A 24972-nucleotide genomic window follows, 5' to 3' on the forward strand; every position below is an offset into this window, starting at 1 on the left:
TGAAGTTTGCTAGAGAGCATTTGGATGATCCAGAAGAAAATTGGGAGAATGTCATATGGTCAGATGAAACCAAAATATAACTTTTTGGTAAAAACTCAACTTGTCGTGTTTGGAGGACAAAGAATGCTGAGTTGCATCCAAAGAACACCATACCTACTGTGAAGCATGGGGGTGGAAAAAATCATGATTTGGGGCTGTTTTTCTGCAAAGGGACCAGGATGACCTGTCTGTGTAAAGGAAAGAATGAATGGGGCCATGTATCGTGAGATTTTGAGTGAAAACCTCCTTCCATCAGCAAGGGCATTGAAGATGAAACGTGGCTGGGTCTTTCAGCATGACAATGATCCCAAACACACCGCCCGGGCAACGAAGGAGTGGCTTTGTAAGAAGCATTTCAAGGTCCTGGAGTGGCCTAGCCAGTCTCCAGATCTCAACCCCATAGAACATCTTTGGAGGGAGTTGAAAGTCTGTGTTGCCCAGCAACAGCCCCAAAACATCACTGCTCTAGAGGAGCATGGAGGAATGGGCCAAAATACCAGCAACAGTGTGTGAAAACCTTGTGAAGACTTACAGAAAACATTTGACCTCTGTCATTGCCAACAAAGGGTATATAACAAAGTATTGAGATAAACTTTTGTTATTGACCAAATACTTATTTTCCACCATAATTTGCAAATAAATTCATAAAAAATCCTACAATGTGATTTTCTGGATTTTTTTTCTCATTTTGCCTGTCATAGTTGAAGTGTACCTGTGATGAAAATTACAGGCCTCTCGCATCTTTTTAAGTGGGAGAACTTGCACAATTGGTGGCTGACTAAATTATTTTTTGCCCCACTGTACCTCCGCCGGGCTGGGCAACCTGAGCTTTTGCTATCTCATCCGCCATGACGCTATCTCGATGATCATTTGAACTGTTTTTGTTTCCACAAGTCATCCATTTACTAAAATAGTCAATGTTGCTATTCTTTAGGTGTTAGTCTTCCTTACCTTTTTCCCTTACCTAATACATTCTGGAACTACACAATATAGAGGATCGACCGTATGATGACTAACTTCCATCACCAATCGGGGAGGAAGTACCCTCCCTCTGTGTTATAGAAGAAGACACAGACTGTGTGTGTGTGTGTGTGTGTGTGTGTGTGTGTGCGTGTGTGCGTGCGTGCGTGTGTGCGTGCGTGCGTGCGTACCTCAGTCACTGTCTCTGGTTGTCAATTGTTAACATCAAACTCACTGTTGTAAAATAAAAGATGACAATGAGGCTGGATGTGTTAGGACCACATTTAACTCACAGAATGGACACAGTTTGTTTCTATTAGATAACAGTCACTGTTGGAGCAGGTCAGACCCTGATGAAACAGTCACTGTTGGAGCAGGTCAGAACCTGATGATCCAGTCACTGTTGGAGCAGGTCATACCCTGATGATCCAGTCACTGTTGGAGCAGGTCAGACCCTGATGAAACAGTCACTGTTGGAGCAGGTCAGACCCTGATGATCCAGTCACTGTTGGAGCAGGTCAGACCCTGATGATCCAGTCACTGTTGGAGCAGGTCAGACCCTGATGACCCAGTCACTGTTTGAGCAGGTCAGACCCTGATGATCCAGTCACTGTTGGAGCAGGTCAGACCCTGATGATCCAGTCACTGTTGGAGCAGGTCAGACCTTGATGATCCAGTCACTGTTGGAGCAGGTCAGACCCTGATGAAACAGTCACTGTTGGAGCAGGTCAGACCCTGATGATCCAGTCACTGTTGGAGCAGGTCAGACCCTGATGATCCAGTCACTGTTGGGGCAGGTCAGACCCTGATGATCGAGTCACTGCTGGAGCAGGTCAGACCCTGAAGATCCAGTCACTGCTGGAGCAGGTCAGACCCTGAAGATCCAGTCACTGTTGGAGCAGGTCAGACCCTGATGATACAGTCACTGTTGGAGTAGGTCAGACCCTGACGAAACAGTCACTGTTGGAGCAGATCAGACCCTGAACCCATACTGAAGGGCATTGACCCCATACTGAAGGATATTAAACCCATACTGAAGGACATTGAACCCACACTGAATGACATTGAACCCATACTGAAGGGCATTGAACCCATACTGAATCACATTGAACCCATACTGAAGGACATTGAACCCATACTGAATCACATTGAACCCATACTGAAAGACATTGAACCCATACCGAAGGACATTGAACCCATACTGAAGAACATTGAACCCATACTGAAGGACATTGAACCCATACTGAAGGACATTGAACCCATACCGAAGAACATTGAACCCATACTAAAGGACATTGAACCCATACCGAAGGACATTGAACCCATACCGAAAAACATTGATCTCATACTGAAGGACATTGAACCCATACCGAAAAACATTGATCTCATACTGAAGGACATTGAACCCATACCGAAGGACATTGAACCCATACCGAATAACATTGAACCCATACTAAAGGACATTGAACCCATACCGAAGAACATTGAACCCATACTGAAGGACATTGAACCCATACTGAAGGACATTGAACCCATACCGAAGGACATTGAACCCATACCGAATAACATTGAACCCATACTGAAGGACATTGAACCCATACTGAAGGACATTGAACCCATACTGAAGGACATTGAACCCATACCGAAGGACATTGAACCCATACTGAATGACATTGAACCCATACTGAAGGACATTGAACCCATACTGAAGGACATTGAACCCATACCGAATAACATTGAACCCATACTGAAGGACATTGAACCCATACTGAAGGACATTGAACCCATACTGAAATTAGCACACGGACTTATTTAATTTCAAGCCTGAAGATTTGCCATTATTTCTATTTATTTTTATTGTGAGTTCATATACCAATTCTAATAGGATCTGGTTTCAAAATGAACTTGATATATGTAGGCTATTTGTAGAACACATGATATTGTCTATAATTTATTCTGTAATTGTCATCAATGAGAAGCCCAATAAGAGTAAATGAGTACAATAAAGATAATGATATCTTACTGAAAAATAATATGACTACAATAACAATCCCCATTTATATAGGTAGGTTTAATACATATACATGGTATGTAGTTTAATAAACATAACTGTTGAGGTGGATTTACTATGTCTTCTATGGTCTATGTTTTGTATGTATTATGCCTTCTATGTTCTATGTTCTATGTTCTATGTTCTATATTCGAATGTATTATGTCTTCTGTGTTTCATGTCCTGTGTCTTCTGTGTTCTATGTTCTATGCTCTATGTCTTCTATGTATTCTATGAATTATATGTGTTCTGTGTCCTATGTTCTATGTCTTCTATGTCCTATGTTCTATGTATTTTATGACTTCTATGTTATATGCATTCTATGTCTTCTATCTGTTCTATGTTTTCTATGTTCTATGTCTTCTATGTTCTCTGTTCTATGATCTATGTCTTCTATGTTCTATGTCTTCTATGTTCTATGTCTTCTATGTTCTATGTCTTCTATGTTGTATGTATTTTATGACTTCTATGTTCTATGTCTTCTATGTTCTATATATTATATCTGTTCTATGTTCTATGTATTCTATGTTCTATGTCTTCTGTGTTTTATGTTCTATGTATTCTATGTGTTCTTTGTCTGCTATGTCTTCTATGTTCTATGAATTCTATGTCTTCTATGTTCTATATTCCATGTATCCTATGTTCTATATTCTGTGTTCTATGTTCTATATATTCTATGTTGTATGTGTTCTATGTATTATATGTGTTCTATGTCTTGTATGTTCTATGTTCTATTTCTTCTACGTTCTATGTATTGTGTATTCTATTTTCTATATATTCTATGTTCTATGTATTCTATGTGTTCTATGTTCTATGTATTCTATGTTCTATGTATTCTATGTATTCTATGTTCTATATATTCTATGTATTCTATGTTCTATGTATTCTATGTTCTATGTATTCTATGTTCTATGTATTCTATGTCTTCTATGTTCTATGTATTCTATGTGTTCTATGTTCTATATATTCTATGTTCTATGTATTCTATGTTCTATATATTCTATGTTCTATGTATTCTATGTTCTATATATTCTATGTTCTATATATTCTATGTTCTATGTATTCTATGTCTTCTATGTTCTATGTATTCTATGTATTCTATGTTCTATATATTCTGTCTTCTATGTTCTATGTATTCTATGTTCTATGTATTCTATGTTCTATGTATTCTATGTTCTATATATTCGATGTATTCTATGTTCTATATATTCTGTCTTCTATGATCTGTCTTCTATATTCTATGTATTGAATGTTCTATGTTCTATGTTCTATGTTGTCTATGTTCTATGTGTTAAATAAGAGGCCTAGGTGGTCATCTTGTCCTGTCCTGTCCTGTCCTGTCCTGTCCTGTCCTGTCCTGTCCTGTCCTGTCCTGTCCTGTGGCTGTGCCAGGTCAGGAGGCAGCTTGGTGGTCTGTGTGATAGAGGGGGTTAAATATCAAAGGTCAGGAGTCACGAGGAGAGTGTTTATATTTGCCTGCTGAGACTAGGTACAACAACCCTGGGAGAAGTTAAGTACAACACTGTGAACCTACAGAGTGAGAGGCCCTTTGCACACAGTTTGTTTAAAACTTAAAAAGCTAGAAAACATTGATGAATAGAGTAGTTGAATCGATAACAAAATTATAGATGTTTCTATACAAGGGAAGCTAAAACTATGTACAGCGTTGGAGAAGAAACAACACAGAATTAAAACAGAACTTCAGTATTATACTTGTATCGCAATGAGAACACGTCGACTGGGTGTTGAAAAGGCTAGCTAACACAATTATAAATATTTCTATGCAAGGCAAAAAAAAAAATACAAAATGGAGTGAGAGAAGATTGTCAGAATACACTATATTCAGAAGAGACACATACATATACATCAGGTGATAACTAGCATTGGTAATAGTTTAGCCAAACTTCTGAACAAAGGCTTCTCCACTCAAAATGGTTTGACTCAAAATTGTAGCTTTAAACTAATGTGGATAGATACACAGTTGTCTTTAAAGCTGTTGAATGGATAACATCTCTATCATATAATAATAATAATAGTATTAATAATAATAAAGACAATATCTGTTTTACTTCCCAAAGTGTTTCTTGATTACTGAAATAAATAATAATTCTTACATTAATGTAAATCATTTTTTAATTCATTCTTTAATTCCTTTATAAAGTATTACAATAATTTGTTATTTGCTAGTTTCTTTATATATTAAATCCAATAATGTATTACTTTATTCTAGTAGAAATGTCGACTTGATCTAAATATTTACAATTAGAATAATAATTCACTTCGAATGTTTTGTTGCTAAATAAAAAATAAAAATGATTCCGTTGAAAAAGCGAGTCATCCCAACAGGATATAATATGCAAATGAGAGGGGTCAGATGGCTCGAGCTGAGGGCCTGACCTCTGATCTCTGATGACCGCTCATTCTTGTCTCCTAATGTCCCGTGCTTGTAAAGAGGCCCTAAGAGAGAATGCCCTTCAAAAGCATCATGCTGAAAACAACCTGTCATTGAGGATGGAAATTCTAAATGTTGAGAAGAAGATTTTGTAAAGCCAGCATTTTTTAATATATACATGTATATATATAGGCTTTACTTTACTCGTGACCTGTTGGCGGTAAACTAGTATAACCAAGACGCATATATTTAAACGTTAACGTTATTAGTCAGACTTGTATGAAAAAGTAATAGCAATAGTTGATCACAGCAATAGTTGATCATTATTGAAGTTGACTACGAAGTATAACAAACAAGGTACATTTTTTAAAAACGTATACTTTTTTTCCTAACGTTATTCTACTGTCGCAACTACGGATAGGCTATAGTGTTCTATTCGTTTCATATCAGTTGTCATTATAACCTAATTGTATAGGCGTCATGCTGCACACGTTTAGGACAGTCACATACCTGAATGTGAAGGTTAAATATATAATGTATAATATTACATGCGTAATAAGCTCCAAAGGGAAGAAGTGTACATATTTTATTCTAATTGTTGCTGTCTTACTACACGTCAATCAATAATTCAATCAAATGTTGTGATTAAAAGACCGCGCGCGCCTGAGGACATTAAATAATCATGGCGTTGAGATAGAAGACTCCTTATTTCCTCTCCTATAAATGACGACTCCTGTGTGTAGCTGTGTGTATCTGTGTGTATCTGTATGTATCTGTGTCTATCTGTGTCTATCTGTGTCTATCTGTGTCTATCTGTGTCTATCTGTGTCTATCTGTGTCTATCTGTGTCTATCTGTGTCTATCTGTTGCGTTTCAAGTGCCGGGCTTTCCTGTATTCAATTATTCACAATCACCATACCGGGATGTTAATTAAAATCATCGTTAATATTACACGAAAGGGTCAACAACAAAATACCACAATTATGGACATTTCTGAATCGTTAATGTTTTCAATCTGACTGACTGTAAAATGACCAATGAAAGTATTTCTGCAACTAACAACTAATTACTCCGCATCCTATATATTACCTTCCCTGCCTTAGCAGTCACATTCTACTTTTAAATATTGGAGTAAATTCATTTGTAATGTGTGTATTGTCAATAAATAAATATATGCAACATGTAATTTTTTTTTTTACAGAAACAAGAGTGATAAGCTATAATTCATTAACTATACCATGTTCGAAAATTAAAACGGTCAGAAAGATATCAGTGTAAGATAGTCTGAAACCCTGATAGTTAGCCTATAGTCCAAGCAACAATATATCTCCTCCTTGAGAACAGGGATGTGAATGGAGATGGCATGTGGCCACGCTCTGCGGTCAAAACATGAGTTGTGTTCATCTCTCCTTATTGACGAGTAAAACACCTTCTATTGTCCCCTTGTTAAAACAGCTTTCACGCATAACATAGCACGAACAATGAGGCCGCATGTCAAAGTTTGGACAGGGAGAAAGCGAAGAAGAAGAAGAATGGGGCGGCATTTCCTTTCAGTACCTAGGAACTAATAAAGTGTCAGAAAGTTGTTGTTAATGTCGAACTATCTAAAATGGTAGATCTATATGCCGAGGTGTAGGCTACAATATATATATATATATATTATATATATAAAAGATGGGTGAAGGATGAGGCCCACGTGTATCCTGTTGAAAATAGAGGTTATTTGCGTTTTGTATTTTTTTTTTTTTTTTTTGCAGTAATAAAGACAATTCAATAATTTCACTAACCGGCTGTAGGCCTACCAGATGTTAGATATTATTAGTAGCCTATGCATACACTAACATGTCTGGTTGATTAACGCAATGTAAATCGTTTGGCCTAATAATAATAATACCAATAAATGCATAATATCAGGCACCGTAATGATAATATTATTATAATGAATTACAATTATATTGGTAATAATAACATTAAGACATAAATCAAATATTTATCATCTATTTTAGGACTTAAAGTTGCATAAATCATAAAGTACCATTAATGCATATTATTTCATGGTTCAAGCTAGGATTCGTTGGACACACACTTTAAGAGTAGCCTATTTGTGATTAAATGGAAATAACTATGGACTACTACAGTTCAACCAAGCCATTCTAATGATTCTCTCATTTTCTTTTGGATACAATTTTACCAACGACTTTAAATTGAAACAAATACATTTTGAGTATCAACTTGGTTTCTTCACACACATTAGGATACAGCACATGTTTCTGCATAGCCCACAGAGTGTGTGTCTCCCGGCCAGTCAGTCAGCACCGTCTGTAGAAAGATTCCCGGCCTACCTATCGCCCTCTCCCCTTCTCTCTCCCGTCACTAGTCTAGTGAAGCTTTCCCTTTTCTCAACCCTTTATTTAAGAGCTGTTCATTAAATGTTTAGTCCACGAATCCAATGACAGCAATAATCATAAGCAACAACCCAGGCTGGTAACAAAGGAATGTGGGCCACTTACCTAACGCCTTCTGAAACAGGGAACAAGGCATGTAGGACGCTGGGTAATGGACTCACATCGCGGCTAGCTATAGCAGCGTAGGGACAGATGAAAAGCACCAACTGATTGCCAGTAACGGTATAGATTAGCATGGGCTCTGCAGCACAATGATTCTAATCAATACTAGCCTACTGCACTTGCTGAGCAGATGGCAGGAGAGACCAGGACGAACATGAAAGAAGAAAATAAGAAAGAAAAAATGTCGCAATCTCAACCCGGAATTATACACACTTTATCTTTGCGTTTTGGTTAAGAAAGTACCAGACTCAGAGAGACTTGCACATTATGTTTTATTAGCTATAGGCCACCGTGTCTTCCTGATTTTAGATGTTAAGGTTAATTTGTGAGGGGGATTGGATTTTAATTTGTGGCCGACGATATTTGCACCTATCTTGTTTTCAGACAGATTTTAGTGTGTCTCTGCATAGGCATCTAATATTAGACTACTTTATAGGCTAATCGTAATTCATTTTATTAATGTGTTTGGAAACTTGTGGCTTTACAGATTGCTAAAAATGTAATCTTTCGCTTCTTAAATTGATATAGACTCAGACTACAAATTAGAAGAAAAAGTCTCGTTTTCACAGACAATGTTACAAGACATGTACAATTAGTTCAGTATTGTGATTTGTATATTAGTTATACATTACTGTACAGAGTAGTCAGCACACAACCCATTTTTTTGTCTCCATACATTGGGGGAAAATGTAGGCTACTCGGTCATATAAAATATACTTAAGGCCCATATATAGAGTAGCTTAGAAACCATGTTGATTCGGACTCATTTTGGAATAGCCTACATTGATTTGTTGACTACTGGTAAACAATTTCCAGCAGTACGTATTTTGACGCAAAGTCTAGATTGGAGTCCCAACACGGAAATAATACAAAACCCCTCTCAAAAGATGTGAAAGCAAAAGGAGCCTAAACGTTTGTTGATCATTCAATCATAATATCCGCGGAAGGTAATTGTGTCGGTGGAGTGCACCACGCGTTGTCCAAACGACCAACAAAGGGAGAAAAGCCCCACAGGTACAATACTGTTGTTCCCCCCCAATTTGCGGTCTCGTCTGCTGCTAGCTGGAAGTTTTAGAATAGGCCCGTGCTCGAAGGGACCCCCTGCTCCTCCTTTGACAGCTGATCAAAAGAAAAATAGGACACGCTTTTTCAGACTTCTGTCCTTCTTCCTTAATTACAGTGTCTTCAAACCAAAGCAACATCTGCGCGATTTCCAAACAAAATAGCCAGCTTCCCAAACCAAAGCAACCGCGGCTTCCGAGAAATCTGTTACTTTTAAAGCTGTTCTGTTCAAACCAAATGTGACCAATGCTGTGTCTTTGTGCCGTCTCTCAGTGCTCTCAAAATACGTTTTTGTGTCACCCAATTATAATGGGGAATTTTGACATCATACCGAGTGTACAACTTGCCTGCCTGCCTGCCTGCCTTGAAAGACCAAAGAGACAAAGATGTGGATAATGTATAAGGGTAATCTTGAATAGGCCTGGGTAAGATTGAGAAGAGAGAACGTTTAAAGGTGATGTGGTAAACTATCACATGATAGGGTGTATGTGTTTCAAGTTGTATTTGTGTGTGAGTGTTGATGTGTGAGAGTGGAGAAAACAGAGAGCGAGAGAGAGAGAGAGAGAGAGAGAGAGAGAGAGAGAGAGAGAGAGAGAGAGAGAGAGAGAGAGAGAGAGAGAGAGAGAGAGAGAGAGAGAGAGAGAGAGAGAGAGAGAGAGAGAGAGAGAGAGAGAGAAAAAGAGAGAGAGAGAGAGAGAGGAGAGAGAGAGAGAGAGAGAGCCAATAAAGAGAGAGAGAGAGAGAGAGTTCTAGAGAGAGAGAGAGAGAGAGAGTGAGAAGAGAGAGAGAGAGAGAGAGAGAATGATCTGACTTTGAGGGAGGGTGGAAAGAGAGAGAGAGAGAGAGAGAGAGAGAGAGGGGGATCTGTAATGTTTACTGTATATTTTTTGAAAAAAATGTTCCTAAAAAAATAAATTCACATAGGTTTATGATCTACTTCACTTGCTTTGGCAACGTTAACATATGTTTCTCATGCCAATAAAGCCCTCGAGTTTGAATTGAATTGAGAGAGTTTGTTCTAGTTTTCAGAAAGTGACCTTGAAAATGTGATGAAACGTGAACAGAATGTTATCTGCACTTTGTTTTATCCAGTGGTGTAAAGTACTTCAAGTACAAATACTTTTAAGTACAACTTAAGTAGTTATTGTGGGTATCTGTACTTTACTTTACTATTTATATTTTTTGACAACTTTTACTTTTACTCTACTATGTTCCTAAAGAAAATAAATGTACTTTTTTAACTACTTACATTTTCCTTTGACACCTAAAAGTACTCGTTACATTTAGAATGCACAAGCAGGACAGAATTATGGCACCTGTCAATATAACACTTTGTTATCCCTACTGCGTCTGATCTGGCAGACTCACTAAACACAAATACTGCGTCTGATCTGGCAGACTCACTAAACACAAATACTGCCTCTGATCTGGCAGACTCACTAAACACAAATACTGCCTCTGATCTGGCAGACTCACTAAACACAAATACTGCCTCTGATCTGGCAGACTCACTAAACACAAATACTGTCTCTGATCTGGCAGACTCACTAAACACAAATACTGCGTCTGTATATTATGTCTGAGTGTTGGAGTGTGTCTCTGATCTGGCAGACTCACTAAACACAAATACTGTGTCTGTATATTATGTCTGAGTGTTGGAGTGTGTCTCTGATCTGGCAGACTCACTAAACACAAATACTGTGTCTGTATATTATGTCTGAGTGTTGAAGTGTGTCTCTGATCTGGCAGACTCACTAAACACAAATACTGTGTCTGTATATTATGTCTGAGTGTTGGAGTGTGTCTCTGATCTGGCAGACTCACTAAACACAAATACTGTGTCTGTATATTATGTCTGAGTGTTGAAGTGTGTCTCTGATCTGGCAGACTCACTAAACACAAATACTGTGTCTGTAAACTATGTCTAAGTGTTGGAGTGTGTCTCTGATCTGGCAGACTCACTAAACACAAATACTGTGTCTGTATATTATGTCTGAGTGTTGAAGTGTGTCTCTGATCTGGCAGACTCACTAAACACAAATACTGTGTCTGTATATTATGTCTGAGTGTTGGAGTGTGTCTCTGATCTGGCAGACTCACTAAACACAAATACTGTGTCTGTATATTATGTCTGAGTGTTGGAGTGTGTCTCTGATCTGGCAGACTCACTAAACACAAATACTGTGTCTGTATATTATGTCTAAGTGTTGGAGTGTGTCTCTGATCTGGCAGACTCACTAAACACAAATACTGTGTCTGTAAACTATGTCTAAGTGTTGGAGTGTGGCCCCTGTCTGTCTGTAATTAAAATTAATATACGAAAATAGTGCCTTCTCGTTCGCTTAATATAAGGAATTTGATGTATGGGGGATACAGAGAGGAGATACAGAGAGGAGATACAGAGAGGAGATACAGAGAGGAGATACAGAGAGGAGATACAGAGAGGAGATACAGAGAGGAGTTACAGAGAGGAGTTACAGAGAGGAGACACAGAGAGGAGTTACAGAGAGGAGATACAGAGAGGAGATACAGAGAGGAGACACAGAGAGGAGACACAGAGAGGAGATACAGAGAGGAGATACAGAGAGGAGACACAGAGAGGAGATACAGAGAGGAGATACAGAGAGGAGACACAGAGAGGAGACACAGAGAGGAGATACAGAGAGGAGATACAGAGAGGAGACACAGAGAGGAGACACAGAGAGGAGACACAGAGAGGAGACACAGAGAGGAGACACAGAGAGGAGATACAGAGAGGAGATACAGAGAGGAGACACAGAGAGGAGACACAGAGAGGAGACACAGAGAGGAGACACAGAGAGGAGATACAGAGAGGAGATACAGAGAGGAGACACAGAGAGGAGATACAGAGAGGAGACACAGAGAGGAGACACAGAGAGGAGATACAGAGAGGAGATACAGAGAGGAGATACAGAGAGGAGATACAGAGAGGAGACACAGAGAGGAGACACAGAGAGGAGACACAGAGAGGAGACACAGAGAGGAGATACAGAGAGGAGACACAGAGAGGAGACACAGAGAGGAGATACAGAGAGGAGATACAGAGAGGAGTTACAGAGAGGAGATACAGAGAGGAGATACAGAGAGGAGATACAGAGAGGAGTTACAAGAGGAGACACAGAGAGGAGTTACAGAGAGGAGTTACAGAGAGGAGATACAGAGAGGAGACACAGAGAGGAGACACAGAGAGGAGTTACAAGAGGGACACAGAGAGGAGACACAGAGAGGAGATACAGAGAGGAGTTACAGAGACACAGAGAGGAGACACAGAGAGGAGATACAGAGAGGAGACACAGAGAGGAGACACAGAGAGGAGTTACAGAGAGGAGTTGAGAAGACATTTAGACATTCTGACATTACACTCCAAATGCAAGAGATGCGTCTAAATCTCTACCAACCCTTATATCTGACTGGCACTCTACCCAGTAAACATGGATATGGGAGAGGCAGCCAATGAAGTGCCTTTGTTTAAACCAAAGAGCGACTGTGGGTGGTCAGATCAGCCGTCCTTAACAAAGAGCCCTCCCCTGCCAGCGTGTTAGGCTGTCCGTTCAGCAAGCCCATCCTGGACAGCTCCAGTGTCCTAAACAGAATACGTAGGAGGAGGAGAGGGCTCGGACATGGATCTAGGAAGACTCAGCACTGGCCCGTCTGATAGAGATCGGTAAAAAAAAAAAAAGATTTATATTAAAAATAAAAAAAAACCGAGAGGCCTTAGAGAAAAGAAACCGAAGGAATTAGCAAAACCCATCCCGGCACAAAATATTAAATAGATCAATGGACTGAATGAGGGCTGAATGAAGACTGCCTATAACGCCTATCGATGCCTGTCCAAGGATCTGGATGCCTACGCCATGAACCCAGAGATGACAATGGACAGCATTGGCAATCTGCATGGCGGACTGAGCCATGACCAGGACTTGATGAACAGCCACAGCCCCCATCACACCCGGAACGCGGGGGCTTCTTTGCGGTTACATCAGGATCTGACTGCTGCATCGTCGCGGTCCGCCATGGTGTCCAGCATGGCAACGATTCTGGACGGAGCCGGAGAGTACCGACCAGAATTGTCTCTCCCGCTCCATCACGCTATGAGCATGCCGTGTGATACATCCCCACCGGGGATGGGTATGAACGGCACATACACCACGTTAACTCCACTTCAACCTTTACCCCCAATTTCAACCGTTTCGGACAAATTCCACCACCCGCATCACCATCACCATCACCACCAGCGTCTCTCTGGGAACGTAAGCGGGAGTTTCACGCTGATGCGGGACGAGAGGTGTTTACCAGCAATGAACAACCTCTACAGTCCCTATCATAAGGACATGACCGGGATGGGTCAGAGTTTATCCCCCCTGGCCAGCAGCCCTCTTGGCAATGGTTTGGGTTCTCTTCATAATACACAGCAAAACCTCCATAGCTATGGCAGTCATGGGCACGACAAGATGCTAAGCTCCAACTTCGATGCCCACACTGCCATGCTGTCCAGGGGTGATCAACACCTCTCACGAGGCCTCGGTGGCCCCACGGCAGGTATGATGCCGCATTTGAACGGGATGCACCACAGTGGGCACCCGGGCCACCCTCAATCCCACGGGCCTGTGTTGGCTTCCAACCGGGACAGACCGCCCTCCTCCTCGGGACAACAAGGTAACAACTCGGGGCAGCTTGAAGAGATCAACACCAAAGAAGTGGCACAAAGGATCACAGCTGAACTGAAGCGGTATAGCATCCCCCAGGCTATATTCGCTCAGAGGGTGCTGTGTCGCTCGCAAGGCACCCTTTCAGACCTCTTAAGGAACCCCAAACCTTGGAGTAAACTTAAATCTGGAAGGGAGACCTTTCGAAGGATGTGGAAGTGGCTGCAGGAACCCGAGTTTCAGAGGATGTCAGCCCTACGGCTTGCAGGTAAGACAAGGTATCCTCAATAAAACATCACCGTCTCTGCTGCTGTTTGTCTGTCTGTCTGTCTGCCTCTCTGCTAGTAGTCAGGCTATAGCCCTGCACTAAAATACAGTTCAGTATCTATCTATCTATCTATCTATCTATCTATCTATCTATCTATCTATCTATCTATCTATCTATCTATCTATCTATCTATCTATCTATCTATCTATCTATATATCTATCTATCTATCTATCTATCTATCTATCTATCTATCTATCTATCTATCTATCTATCTATCTATCTATCTCACTGCTGACAAGCCTAGATTAATGAATTTCGTCCAAATTACAGTAGTAGTATTGTTATCATTGATTCATAATAACAATCGATATCAATGACAAGGTCAATTTCTCTGTCTAAAATTATTTCTCTATTTAATAATGAGCTATTTATGTTATTAATATTCTGTGTTTATTGTAGCCTAAACCTTTTGGGGGGAATTCTCTTTTAGTGACGAGCAAGTTCTTCTGATGAAATAGTACTTGTGGTAATATTTTCATTTTTATTTGATATTATTATAAGCATAGATAGATACCACTGCTTTTCAACATGTGCAACGCTGAAAACAGCAGCAGTCCCTTAATTTGAAATACCCCTCAAAATTGTATTTTCATGTTTGATTTTATGGGGGAGGCATATTAATTCATTTATTTTAAATTGTATTGTATTTGTTTATTTATTGAATAGACATATTTACACCTGGAGTAAGCAGTTTAAGGAATATTGTGTAAATGTATTGCTTGGACTTTTTCTGTGGGTGTTCGGTCAAGGAGAGGGAGAGAAAGAGAGAGAAAAAAGAGACAGGGGACCGTTTCAGACAGAGAATGCCAAAAGGCTGTTGAGTGTGAGGAGCTTTTTTCCAATCAAAGCCAGAGAATGCGTTGAAAACAGGCCAAATATATCTAAGGCTGGTCTATAGTAAGGCTGGTGCCCCCTCTAGCGAGAACGCGTAGAACGACTAGACCGGCTTTCTTTTGTTCGGGCAATGCGAAAAAATGAACCGTTGGTTTCCTTTCAGAAATGATTGTGGATTGTTTTTACTAAGGTTTCTCGTTTTATTTTAGTTCACTATTCTCACGATCCTCAAAAAAAATATTGTTTAAATATGTAGTAGACTATATTGACGCAAACAAACATTTGCTATTATTTCAGTAAATGCTATTTATTTATTCTTCACTGATTAATAACTTGATATAGCTACGTAATCCTACATGTAAACTATTACAGACGTATAGGCTGTATATTGATGTTTACAAGTATAGTGTGGAAAGTTGACTGTTTTGACTAAAACCGAAGGGGATACTGCCTAATTGAGATGAGATTTAGAGAGGAAGACAGACCAGCGGCGAATAGTGGATCAATATTTCAAAATTGTGCGCATTTTCTAACAAGGCATTATCAAAAATATCCAGCCTGCTATACTGTAAGACCCAAACAACTACAACATTAGATTTAATTTATATATAAATTCTTAATGTATTGGCGATAATGACATTTGACGAGGCTATAATGCAGTAACTGAGCACATTTGAGTAATTTAACAGATGCTCTTATCCAGAGCGAATTACACTACTGAGTATATTTATTTTCATTCGTGCTTGTCCCCGATGGGAATCGAACCCAAAAGCCTGGCGTCCTAAAAGCCATACTCTACCAACTGAGCCACACGGGAAAATATACTGTGTAAATGGAAATATATTAGGTTGCTCCACATGCTCTCTGTCATATATATACAGGCAATTTACTGATCATAGAAGGGACACACACATATATATATATATATATATATATATATATATAGGACGCTTCTATGATCAGTAAATTGCCTGGAATCCGGTGAATATTGAATCAGGCTGTTTTAAAACAAATATATATATATATATATATATATATATATATATATATATATATATATATATATATATTCGTATTAGTTATGGAACGATTGTAAAATAATTGGCACCATTAAATTATCACCAAATATAGCCTATCACTGGTAGCCTATTTGACAGAGGAAATGCCTTCCCTTCTTCCCCGCAGCAGAATACTATAGTTTACAGATGGCCGTAACTCTGCGGCCATGCAGCTCGGGGCTTTGGGGGAAGGTATTATGTGATCGGCTCGCGAGGCAGCAGCCAGGGAATTGAATAGAAGAACAGAAGCTGCAGCGCACGGGGCTCAATGAATTATTGATAGAAATCTCTGCGTGACCAACAGCTTGAGCACAAAAAAACGTCAGCTTGTCGCGGGGTTAACCAGCTAGGCAAAATGTGGAGACAGGGCGCCCAGGCTTTTGTTCGTTGTTCGTTGTGCTGCAGGTGTAATGACGTAAATAAGTATCACTGATTGAAAATGCTGAAGCATAGAATTATGTGAAAGATGTGGTTGTAATACAATTGGAAATGCGGCATGTTTTTACTGTCCAGTGAATCACCTTATATAAAATAAATGTATATAGTATGCTTACAGGCGTATTAATAGGGATATAACCATTAACAACCATTACAGTAGCTGTTGGTCGTATACTAATTATTTGATACAACAGTTTCTACTGGAGGAAATAGAAAATCTCCAGGTGTCCTTTTCACTGCAGGGTCTCAGCACAGGGAAAATGGACCCTTCGCCAATGTATTAGTCTGGTCAAAACAAACGTGACACTTGACTCAAGCTTATTCCGCGCGCACTCACATTGCCGCATGCAATCAGGCTGTCCTGGTCCTGCCTGACACCTTGAGGTGCCTGCCACGGACCCTACAACATTCCCTGTTACAGTTAGCCTAGCCTACATCATTGACATGCAACTCACAAGTCCAGCTGAACTAACTTTACCAAATAAAGAATCACAAGGGATAGTCGTCATGATTGAATTATGGACGGTTGAGATCGACCATGTGGACCTTATAGCCTCCTTAAGAATGAAGGAACGAGTGGATATATATAGGCACAATAAACAAATTAATAGGCCTAAGGCTTTTATTTAGGTGTTTAAATAAAATGTCACATTTATTGAGATTTAGTGAACATTAGCTATGTCATAACCCTAGAACAATTCTTACAATAGAAATATGATCAGTAGGTTAATATCTTACCAAATGTCGTGAAAATATCAAAAGCGCCAGTAGGCCACGTTTCATAATGTTTCACAATATTCCTCTGGCATCATTGTGAAATTAGACACAAACTAAAAATAGTTATTCAAAATCACATGTAACATTAAATTACATAGTTACATCTTTACTGAAGTAAAATTATGTTAATGTTATATATGGACACAGAAAACAAATGTAAACATGATTAACGAACAGAAACACAAGACCAAGCTCAGAATTAAGACAACACGCATTCTTGTTTACTGTCACTCCTGTCTTTCAGTTAAGACATGCGGTTATGTCACTTTTTCAAACAAATCTGTTAGGCAGTGGATCAATGGCGATAATCCCCACAAGATTAAAAGGGCATTAATGCTGACAACAATAACATAAACGTGTGGACCCAGATCGCATTGATCTACAGAACCTGATCCGAAGCCGTTCCAGTAATGCTGACGAATCAGGCGGGGTGATACCCTCTTCCCATCACTGGGGCTATCTCTGCAGCGTCTCCTCTCCTAACACCCACGTCAACCTATCCTCAGACCGAAGAATGTCTTGTTGGATTGACAGTCCACTTTGAGAAAGACTGAATTTAAACGTGTGTGTAAAGAGTATTATTGCAGCCTAAAATAACATGTTTTAAATGTGATTTTCCTTGTATTTAATGCATAAATTAAGAGTGACAGTGTGTGTGTGTGTGTGTGTGTGTGTGTGTGTGTGTGTGTGTGTGTGTGTGTGTGTGTGGGGGGTTCCAACTCTGGCCTGTTAGTTAGGCTTGATGTTTGCATATATTCGTATAAGGTGCTCTCATCCAGAAATGGGGACATTATTAATCAATTACTCAATTAATATTCAACATGTTCTCCTGTTTTATTAATTTTTGATATTTTAAAATCTACATTGAAGAGTGAAGTACACTATATATATATATATATATATATCTCAGTCTACATGAGATAGAAATGACACACACACACACATATATATATATATATATATATATATATATATATATATATATATATATATATATATATATATATATATATATATATATATATATATATATATATATATATATGTGTGTGTGTGTGTCATTTCTATCTCATGTACACTGAAGTGGGAAATCCTTAATAATGACATTACAAATGCAGAGTAATAATAAATTAGTGTGTATTTATTCCTAATGTTGTAGTCGGCTAAACAAACAGCGGCCAGAGAACAGATCACCACACCAAGCCTTTTCCCTGTGTGCCTCCTCCCTTACAGGTACCAGTAGAGAGCACGCCATGATTGGGTCAAATGGGATGCATTGTCAGACACTGACAACATTGTGCACAGGGACTCAAAACTATGGTATGTCAAAAAACAATAAAGTAAATATTTAGTAATGCTCAACAGATACACATATACCTAGTATTATATACCTAGTATTATATACCTAGTATTATATACCTAGTATTATATATCTAGTATTATATACCTAGTATTATATACCTAGTATTATATACCTAGTATTATGTGTAGTTAGTAGATGTGTATTTAGTATGAAATCCCACTTGAATTGATTGAATAGGATTATTGGATTCATTTTATAAAGAATATATCCGGTATTTAAATAAATGTTATGTTGTATTGGAAAGATCCAATTGTGGATAATAATCTTTAATCTGTGTTTTAAGGCCATTTTAAGGTAAACTAGACCTACTTATGATGAAAACACAAGCATTATTAACCCAGACATTTATCAGATAAAAAATGATGAGAGGGTTGTTTAGAAAAGTAAATATTTATTTTAATATTTTTTGTCAGTAGGTAACGTGTGCATGGGTTCTTTGACAGTGCTAAATTATCCAATGAGTTGATGAGTTCACGTTGCTTTGACATTAGCCAATTTTATAAACTACAATATAAAGATTAGTTTTTACTGAGCAACATGTGTTCTCTCTATCACAGTGTGTTTTCCAACCCCGAGTCTAAGATAACAGAAGGCTGAGTAGCAGTATTTCTCTTCTCCAGTTAAAGCAGTAGCTATTAGATAATCTGCTAGCCTGGTCTGACTGGCCACACAGTCCAACAGTGACCCTCTGTATCGCCTTGTCATCTTCCTGCTGTCAACACACAGCTTGTGTAAAAAGGGCAAAGTTGATCCCCCCCACCCCACCCCTGCTCTCTTCTAAAACCAAAAGTACACTGACTCACTCACTCTTGGTCACATGCAACCCCTGTCTGTCTATAGACAAAAGCACTGAACCAAAACCATGCTTGGATATGTGAATTATGTAGTCATCAAACAAATGATACTTTTCAGAATCTGACTGGCTTTGTGATTTTTTTTATATTAGGATATATTTGTCGGTCATATTCGACTTTGAAGCAACCGAAATGCTGGACACTTATATGTGGTCGATACAGGTCTTTAATGTGTCTGAAGTATCAGTTATTTCTGTATTATAAGTAGTATTGTAAGGAGTAATATAAGGAGTATCATGAGAAGTATTATAAGGAGTATTACAATGAGTAACATACAGAGTATTATAATGAGTAGTACAATGAGTAATATACATAGTATTTTAGGCAGTATTATAAGGAGTATTATAAGGAGTATTATAATTGGTATTACATGGAGTACTATAATTAGCATTATAAGTAGTAATATAAGGAGTATTATACAGAGTATTATAATGAGTAATATACAGAGTATTATAAGGAGTATTAGGAGCATTATTTTAAGGATTATAATAAGTAATATTATAAGGAGTGTTATAAGGAGTATTATGAGAAGCGTTATAAGGAGTATTATGAGAAGTGTTATAAGGTGTGTTATAAGGGGTGATATAAGGAGTGTTATAAGGAGTGTTATAAGGGGTGTTATAAGGAGTGTTATAAGGAGTGTTATAATTAGTATTATGAGTGTTATAAGGAGTGTTATAATTAGTATTATGAGGAGTGTTATAAGGAGTGTTATGAGGAGTGTTATAATTAGGATTATGAGGAGTATTATAATTAGTATTATGAGGAGTGTTATAAGGGGTGTTATAAGGGGTGTTATAAGGAGTGTTATAATTAGTATTATGAGGAGTATTATAATTAGTATTATGAGGAGTGTTATAAGGGGTGTTATAATTAGTATTATGAGGAGTATTATAATTAGTATTATGAGGAGTGTTATAAGGAGTGTTATAAGGGGTGTTATAAGGAGTGTTATAATTAGTATTATGAGGAGTATTATAATTAGTATTATGGGGAGTGTTATAAAGAGTGTTATAAGGGGTGTTATAAGGAGTGTTATAAGGAGTGTTATAAGGGGTGTTATAAGGGGTGTTATAAGGAGTGTTATAATTAGTATTATGAGGAGTATTTGTCATAGAAAAGCACAAAACACTGCATCTTTTGGGTCTGAGTTTATCCTGATGTGTGTGTGTGTGTGTGTGTGTGTGTGTGTGTGTGTGTGTGTGTGTGTGTGTGTGTGTGTGTGTGTGTGTGTGTGTGTGTGTGTGTGTGTGTGTGTGTGTGTGTGTGTGTGTGTGTGTGTGTGTGTGTGTGCGTGTGTGTGTGTGTGCGTGCGTGTGTGTGTGCGCGTGTGCAAAAACCCTGACTGTAGATAAATGGAACAGGATTTTATTCCCCCAAATCCCTCTGAGACTATTTCCTTATCAGTACAGTGACATCACTAAAAGTCAATGAGAGGGAGCTGTGATTGGTTGTTTCACAGAGCTAATAAATAAGTCTGGTTACGAACCTTTGGACTGTTGGCTGTGTGGACACTGTGATTCCTTGATAGGCTGCTGGGCTCCAACCATCATCCTGTTGATTAGAGAAAGAGGGAGACACTGTGTGTGTGTGTGTGTGTGTGTGTGTGTGTGTGTGTGTGTATGTGCCTGCGTGCTTGCGTGTGAGGTAAACAACCTCACTATCCATCCTCAGTCTTTGATATGGTTGAATGCAGTGAAATGATGTCAGTTAGACTCTCGATGCAAATGTAAAAACTGAGTAGGAACTGTCTGCCTGTCTGTTGTTAGCAGGAAGTGTCTGCCTGTCTTTTGTTAGCAGGAAGTGTCTGCCTGTCTTTTGTTAGCAGGAAGTGTCTGCCTGTCTGTTGTTAGCAGGAAGTGTCTGCCTGTCTGTTGTTAGCAGGAAGTGTCTACCTGTCTGTTGTTAGCAGGAAGGGTCTACCTGTCTGTTGTTAGCAGGAACTGTCTGCCTGTCTGTTGTTAGCAGGAAGTGTCTTCCTGTCTGTTAGCAGCAAGTGTGTTCCTATCTGTTGTTAGCAGGAAGTGTCTACCTGTCTGTTGTTAGCAGGAACTGTCTGCCTGTCTGTTGTTAGCAGGAAGTGTCTTCCTGTCTGTTAGCAGCAAGTATGTTCCTATCTGTTGTTAGCAGGAAGTGTCTGCCTGTCTGTTGTTAGCAGGAAGTGTCTACCTGTCTGTTGTTAGCAGGAAGTGTCTACCTGTCTGTTGTTAGCAGGAAGGGTCTACCTGTCTTTTGTTAGCAGGAAGTGTCTGCCTGTCTGTTGTTAGCAGGAAGTGTCTACCTGTCTGTTGTTAGCAGGGAGGGTCTACCTGTCTGTTGTTAGCAGGACGGGTCTACCTGTCTGTTGTTAGCAGGAAGTGTCTGCCTGTCTGTTAGCAGGAACTGTCTGCCTGTCTGTTGTTAGCAGGAAGTGTCTACCTGTCTGTTGTTAGCAGGAAGTGTCTACCTGTCTGTTGTTAGCAGGAAGTGTCAACCTGTCTGTTGATAGCAGGAAGTGTCTACCTGTCTGTTGTTAGCAGGAAGTGTCTACCTGTCTGTTGTTAGCAGGAACTGTCTACCTGTCTGTTGTTAGCAGGAAGTGTCTTCCTGTCTGTTAGCAGCAAGTGTGTTCCTATCTGTTGTTAGTAGGAAGTGTCTTCCTGTCTGTTAGCAGCAAGTATGTTCCTATCTGTTGTTATCAGGAAGTGTCTGCCTGTCTGTTGTTAGCAGGAAGTGTCTACCTGTCTTTTGTTAGCAGGAAGTGTCTGCCTGTCTGTTAGCAGGAAGTGTCTGCCTGTCTGTTGTTAGCAGGAAGTGTCTGCCTGTCTTTTGTTAGCAGGAAGTGTCTGCCTGTCTTTTGTTAGCAGGAAGTGTCTGCCTGTCTGTTGTTAGCAGGAAGTGTCTGCCTGTCTTTTGTTAGCAGGAAGTGTCTGCCTGTCTTTTGTTAGCAGGAAGTGTCTGCCTGTCTGTTGTTAGCAGGAAGTGTCTGCCTGTCTGTTGTTAGCAGGAAGTGTCTGCCTGTCTGTTGTTAGCAGGAAGTGTCTGCCTGTCTGTTATTAGCAGGAAGTGTCTTCCTGTCTGTTGTTAGCAGGAAGTGTTGGTCAGTCAATCTCATCTAAGAGCTAGGAGCTGCAGTACATTAAGGACATCTGCTAGCTAGCTAGGCTGGAGAGCTAAGAGCTACATTACATTAAGGACATCTGCTAGCTAGCTAGGTTGGAGAGCTAAGAGCTACATTACATTAAGGACATCTGCTAGCTAGCTAGGTTGGAGAGCTAAGAGCTACATTACATTAAGGACATCTGCTAGCTAGCTAGGCTGGAGAGCTAAGAGCTACATTACATTAAGGACATCTGCTAGCTAGCTAGGCTGGAGAGCTAAGAGCAGCAACATTATGCACTGACTGTGTTATTGGCATTCAGTACAGAGTACAGCAATGTCGAACTATTTCTCTGAAGGAATGTGTAAAACTACATATATTTGTATATATTATGGATCCCCATTAGCTGTTGCCAAAGCAACCGCTACTCTTCATGAGGTCCAGCAAAATTAATGAATTTTATACAATTTTAAAACATGACAATACATTCACAGGTTTTACAACACACTGTGTGCCCTCAGGCACCTACTCCACCACTGCCACATAGCTACAGTACTAAATCCATGTGTATGTATAGTGCGTATGCTATCATATGTGTGTGTGTATGTGCATGTGTCTTTGCCAATGTTTGTGTTGCTTCACAGTCCCCGCTGTTCCATAAGGTGTTTTTTAATCTTTTTTTTTTAAATCAAATTTTACTCCTGCATCAGTTACTTGATGTGGAATAGAGTTCCATGTTGTCATGGCTCTATGTAGTACTGTGGAATAGAGTTGCATGTAGTCATGACTCTATGTAGTACTGTGGAATAGAGTTCCATGTTGTCATGGCTCTATGTAGTACTGTGGAATAGAGTTCCATGTTGTCATGGCTCTATGTAGTACTGTGGAATAGAGTTCCATGTTGTCATGACTCTATGTAGTACTGTGGAATAGAGTTCCATGTAGTCATGGCTCTATGTAGTACTGTGGAATAGAGTTCCATGTAGTCATGGCTCTATGTAGTACTGTGGAATAGAGTTCCATGTAGTCATGGCTCTATGTAGTACTGTGGAATAGAGGTCCATGTTGTCATGGCTCTATGTAGTACTGTGGAATAGAGTTCCATGTAGTCATGGCTCTATGTAGTACTGTGGAATAGAGTTCCATGTAGTCATGGCTCTGTGTAGTACTGTGGAATAGAGTTCCATGTTGTCATGGCTCTATGTAGTACTGTGCACCTCCCATAGTCTGTTCTGGACTTGGGGACTGTGAAGAGACGTCTTGTGGCATGTCTTGTGCGGTATGCATGGGTGTCTGAGCTTTGTGCCAGTAGTTTAGACAGCTCGGTGCATTCAACTTGTCAATACCTCTCATAAATAAAAGTAGTGATGAAGTCAATCTCTCCTCCACTTTCAGCCAGGAGAGGTTGACATGCATATTATTAATTTTAGCTCTCTGTGTACATCCAAGGGCCAGCTGCGCTGCCCTGTTCTGAGCCAATTGCAATTTTTTGAAGTCCTTTTTTGTGGCACCTGACCACACGACTAGACAGTAGTCAAGGTGCGACAAAACTAGGGCCTGTAGGAGTTGCCTTGTTGATAGTGTTGTTAAGAAGGCAGAGCAGCGCTTTATTAGGGACAGTCTTCTCTCCATCTTAGCTACTACTGCATCAATATGTTTTGACCATGACAGTTTACAATCTAGTGTTACTCCAAGCTGTTTAGTTATTTCAACTTGCTCAATTTCCACATAATTTAGTTGAGGTTTAGGGTTTAGTGAATGTTTTGTTCCATATACAATGCTTTTAGTTTTAGAAATATGTAGGGCTAACTTATTCCTTGCCACCAACTTTGAAACTAGCTGCAGCTCTTTGTTGAGTGTTGTAGTCATTTCAGTCGCTGTAGTAGCTGACGTGTAATAGTGTTGAGTCATCCGCATACATAGACACACAGGCTTTACTCAAAGTCAGTGGCATGTCGTTAGTAAAAGTTGAAAAAAGCCAGGGGCCTAAACAGCTGCCCTGGGGAATTCCTGATTCTAACTGGGTTATATTTGATAGGCTTCCATTAAAGAACACCCTCTGTGTTCTGATAGACAAGTAACTCTTTATCCACATTATAGCAGGGGGTGTAAAGCCATAACACGTATGTTTTTCCAGAAACAGACTATGATCGATAATGTCAAAAGCTGCACTGAAGTCTAACAAGACAGCCCCCACAGTCATTTGATCATCGATTTCTCCTCAGCCAATCATCAGTCATTTTTATAAGTGCTATGCTTGTTGACTATTCTTTCACTCAAATATATTTCTGGAATTTACAGTACAGCAAACAGCCTTTAAGCGATATACAGTATACAGATGTTTTGAAATCAGAGGCGTGGCAAGCCAGTGGCTTTTAGAGACATATTTTATTCCTCCTCTGGAATTTATAGAAACGGCCTTTTAAGGAATATAAAGTGATGCTTTGAAATCAGAGAGAAAAAGCGAGTGCTAGCCAGAAGTTTTTTTTTAGATAGGCTATGT

General features: G+C 39.4%; 1 protein-coding gene across 1 annotated transcript in view; it reads left to right on the forward strand.

Annotated features, from left to right (window-relative positions):
• Window positions 1–12686: 12686 nt before the first annotated feature.
• The window catches only part of LOC112237631 (one cut domain family member 2), a 46770-nt gene continuing 34484 nt past the window's right edge, over window positions 12687–24972 (forward strand). Inside the window, exons 1-2 of the mRNA XM_042302733.1 lie at window positions 12687–14005; window positions 18407–18493. Coding sequence (XP_042158667.1) covers window positions 12889–14005; window positions 18407–18493 — 1204 coding nt within the window. The 5' untranslated portion in view covers window positions 12687–12888. The remainder of the gene's footprint in view (window positions 14006–18406; window positions 18494–24972) is intronic.

This window comes from Oncorhynchus tshawytscha, linkage group LG20 (genome assembly GCF_018296145.1).
Source record: "Oncorhynchus tshawytscha isolate Ot180627B linkage group LG20, Otsh_v2.0, whole genome shotgun sequence".
NCBI classification, from domain to species: domain Eukaryota; kingdom Metazoa; phylum Chordata; class Actinopteri; order Salmoniformes; family Salmonidae; genus Oncorhynchus; species Oncorhynchus tshawytscha.